The sequence below is a fragment of the Fragaria vesca genome, linkage group LG7 (assembly GCF_000184155.1).
Source record: "Fragaria vesca subsp. vesca linkage group LG7, FraVesHawaii_1.0, whole genome shotgun sequence".
NCBI lineage: Eukaryota > Viridiplantae > Streptophyta > Magnoliopsida > Rosales > Rosaceae > Fragaria > Fragaria vesca.
Window position 1 is genome coordinate 1,058,661 of NC_020497.1, and position 4,215 is coordinate 1,062,875.

General features: G+C 41.3%; 1 protein-coding gene across 1 annotated transcript in view; it reads left to right on the plus strand.

Moving 5' to 3' along the window:
• Positions 1-3,805: 3,805 nt before the first annotated feature.
• Positions 3,806-4,215, plus strand: part of LOC101310251 (vicianin hydrolase-like) — a 3,904-nt gene continuing 3,494 nt past the window's right edge. Inside the window, exons 1-2 of the mRNA XM_004306452.1 lie at positions 3,806-3,983; positions 4,131-4,200. Coding sequence (XP_004306500.1) covers positions 3,828-3,983; positions 4,131-4,200 — 226 coding nt within the window. The 5' untranslated portion in view covers positions 3,806-3,827. The remainder of the gene's footprint in view (positions 3,984-4,130; positions 4,201-4,215) is intronic.

Consider the following 4,215-nt stretch of genomic DNA (forward strand, 5'->3'; position numbering starts at 1 on the left):
GATCCTTTTTTTTGTTTTATTTCTGGGGATAGGGTATTTGACAAACTTCCCGATCACAAAATCACATCTCCAACGTTCAGTTTGTAGGTGTATATGAGTAGATCACTTATGCAAATTTTTAGAAAATTTGGTGATCGTTAAGTCATCCAAATGTTTGATTTATTTTTAATAATCTTGAACGGTGTAGGTTTGACATAAGTGTTAAGATTTTTGTTTTAATCCCAGCCATCAAAGCCCATTAAAAAACAGATCTAATGGTGTGGGCCTATCCCTAAAAGTAACAAAAAATATCCCTCATTGGAATGGCCCTGTATATATATACGGGGATTATTAGGTGCGGACGTCCGGACGGGTTTTCCGTCCGGATTTCAGCCGTTTCTCCACCATTCCAGTGCCGGCGACGCCGTTTCTTCTCCCCAGCGTGATCTCAGACCTCCCCCAACAGTGTTAGAATGAAGAAGAAGGCCAGAGAGATCGGGATCGGAGGTCCACCATGATCGGTTGTGAAGTTCTGAGTGAGATTGCTGCACAGACCTCCGATCACGATCTCTCTGGCCTTCTTCTTCATTCCAACACCGTCGGGGGAGGTCTGGGATCACGCCGGGGAAAAGAAACAGTGTCGCCGGCGCTGGAATTGTGGAGAAACAGCTGAAATCCGAATGGAAAACCCGTCCGGACGTCCGTATCTAAAAACGACTGTATATATATATAGCCCAGATCAAGAGCGGACGTCCGCACTGGGCTTAAAGTGCGGACGTCGCCAATTTCTCCACCTTCAGGGCGTCGACAGCAGCGCTTCTCTTGCTGGACGGATAGCAGACCTTGATACTGAGCTTCCTCTTGCCAGTGGACTCGCCGGCTACAAGTTTGCAGCCAACCTTGATCGGATAGCCCAAGTTGCGGCACAGAGCTCCGATCCCGATCCCGATGACCTTCTTCTTCATGTCAACGTTGTCCCAAAGGCCTCTGGTGTTGATCCGGCAAGAGAAGCGCCACCGTCGATGCCCCTGAAGGTGGAGAAATCGGCAACGTCCACACTCGAACGGGCCTATATATATATAAACTTTTTGAAGCGGACGTCCGCACTTTAAGCACCGGACGGCTCCGACGATGGCGCGCCTCCACCGGAGCAGACACCGGCGGCATCCCCGATCACTTTCCCTTACCAGCGAGATCGATTTGAAGGTCTGGGCAACAACCTCCACCCAAAACTTCAGACAAGATCGATCTCGGCTGCAAACTGGTATTCGGGGAACTCGCCAGCAAAGGAAAATGATCAAGGATGCCGCTGGTGTCCGCTCGGGTCCGCTTTGGTGGAGGCTCGCCGTCGTCGGAGCCATCCGGTGGAAAACGGAGGGACGTCCGCACTTTCAGCTAGTGCGGACGTCCGCTTCAGATCGGGCTTATATATATGTAGATTTTCTTAGGTGCGGATGTCCACATTTATTCTTACGGTGCAAAGTTCCACTTTACACTCACTTTTCAATCGAATTTTCACATCTCCACAGTCTAATCTTTAGATACTAATGTATAGATCATCTCTGCAAAATTTCGGCCAATTTGGTTATCATTAAGGCACTCAAACTCGATTAAACCAATGAATGAACATAATTCTGTCGAACTTGAATCGTTCATGTTTATAACAAAAAAACACAGTTTTGAGTGTCTTAATGATAACCAAATTATCTGAAATTTTGCAAAGATGATCTATACATTAGTATCTAAATACTACACGGTGGAGATGTGAAAATTCGATTGAAAAGTGAGTGTAAAGTGGAAATCTGCACCGTAAGAATAAATGTGGACGTCCACAGCTGAGAAGCTCTGTATATATGTATGCTAGTGTTATTATTAACACACCCCATTTATTTTTCTATCCGCACATTTCACTTTTATTTACAAACTTGTCATTTAAATTTGTTTTATGATTGATTCTCATTATAGATGAGGTGTGTTAATAGATTAGTTATAATATAGGGAAAATTGTCCAAATAGTGTCTCACCTTTCACATAAGCTAAGTTTTGGTATCCCAACTTTAGAAAACTTTAAAACAGTATCTCACGTTTATACCCCAACCTAAGTTTGGTGTCTAGAACCGTTACCTCAGTTAAGAATAACTGACGTCAGTCATATTTGATCATAAAATGACCAAATTACCCTTTAACCTTTTATTTTTCATTACTTTTTTAATATAATAAAATAACTGAAGAAAAAGCTATTAATTTAGAACTAGTCTTTACAGACCAACAAATTAAAAAAAAATTGGTCTTTAGTTTGTGATAGACAACTCCTCTCCTCTCTTCTCTACCTAGACACACACACTGAGAGCCGGAGAGGAGATCTACGATGAATACGATCTCTTCTCCTTCCATTTCCACAGGTGAAACAAACATAGGGATGTCTTTCACCAGGCTTTCTGCCATCTCTTTGCCTACACAGATATGCGTATACAAACATGGTGGGTCGACGCGATGCCAATGATAAGACCACCATTCTCTACAAACTCAAGCTCAAGCTCGGCGAGTTCGTATATCTAGAGCAATGATAGATCACCCAAAAAAGCACTATCTATTCCGCCTCGCCATGGCCCCTCTTCTTTAAAACTCACTATCCATTCCTTCTTTTACCCCGACTGATTGAGTAGCAGCCTATGGCACAATTTAACCCAGACATGTGATTCATGGATCACTTCTTACAATGACAAATTGAAACAGGGGTATCAACATTCAAGGTCACAGTAAAACTCCTAGTCTCCTACCTTGAAAAACATAGTTCATATAAAAATATTTACAACCTAGAACCCCAAGTTGGTAAATTTGGCACTCTTTAGTCAAAGCCCCAATTCCATAATGCAAACAGAGGAAGAACACGAAATAATAAGAAGGTATATCAAGTCAAAAATCAAAGTATAATAAACACAAGTACCTCAATATCTCTATTAGTAATAACACCATGATCCAAGTTAGTTACATAAAGATTGGTGCTTCCCTCAACCCTTGGGCTCCAAACCACAGTGGCTCAATACATCCAAATTACGTCTTCGACGTTGACGACGCCATGACCAAGTTGTCGCCCTTGAACCTGATCAACCGAACCCCCGAGGCTGGGAAAGGAGTGCGGCACTCGAGACGGGCGGGTTGTGGCAGTTGTCGGAGTTAGGTCTGGGAATTGAATTTGGAGTTGGTGAAATCCAGTGGATAGAATAGGGGAGAGAGATAAGGTAGGAAAAGAGAAAAGAGAAAAGAAAAAAGAAAAAAAAAGGTTAAAATATTTGTCCAGAAAAAATGTTAAAATACAAAAAGACCAAACTATCCTTCAGTTGTTAGTCATTTTAACGGAGGTAACAATTCTAGACACCAAACTTGGGTCGAGATTAAAACGTAAGATACTGTTGTGAAATTTTCTAAAGTTAGGATACCAAAATTTAGCTTCTCATAAAGGTGTGATACTATTTAGATCATTTTTTCTATATAATATATATAGTATACAGTGAACTTCATGTGAAGCAGACTAACAGCTAACGAAAACTACGTAACTCCATCTTAAAAAATTGAGGTCTGAAAATCAAGTTTTTTATTTTTTATTTTTTATCAGAAGAAATAACTAGCCGACACATTTTCTGAACGAGCTGGATAATATCTAGATATGTGTCGTTGTTTACAGGACCATGTCATTGCTTAAAAAAAATAAAAAATCGAAATCCACTCTGTCACTTATTTTGATATATAGATATATATATAGATGGAGCTCGAGGTCTGAACTGAACTCTATAAATAGGCTTGATTGTATCAGTTACGTGAAAACGCAGCAGTATTCAACATTATATATGGCGTTTGGAGGTTCTGTGTTCTTTTCGTTGCTGCTAGCTTTGGCTGCGGCTGCTAGCTTCTCCTTTGGCACTGCCCGTGCTTACTATATCCCTTTTAACCGAAGCAGTTTTCCGAGTGATTTCCTTTTTGGTGTTGGTTCAGCTGCTTATCAGGTATCCCTCCCTTTATTATATATCTACGTACGTACGTACGTATGCGTGTTAATTCGTATCCGTATATATGCAAAGTGTAGCTACTGATTGATGGTATATATGCTCTTTTAATTGTTGTTTCTTCAATCCGTTATCGATGCATCTCAGTCAGAAGGAGCAGCATTAGTCGACGGAAGGGGACCTAGCATCTGGGATACTTTTGTTAGAAAGCATCCAGGTCTCTCTCTCTCTC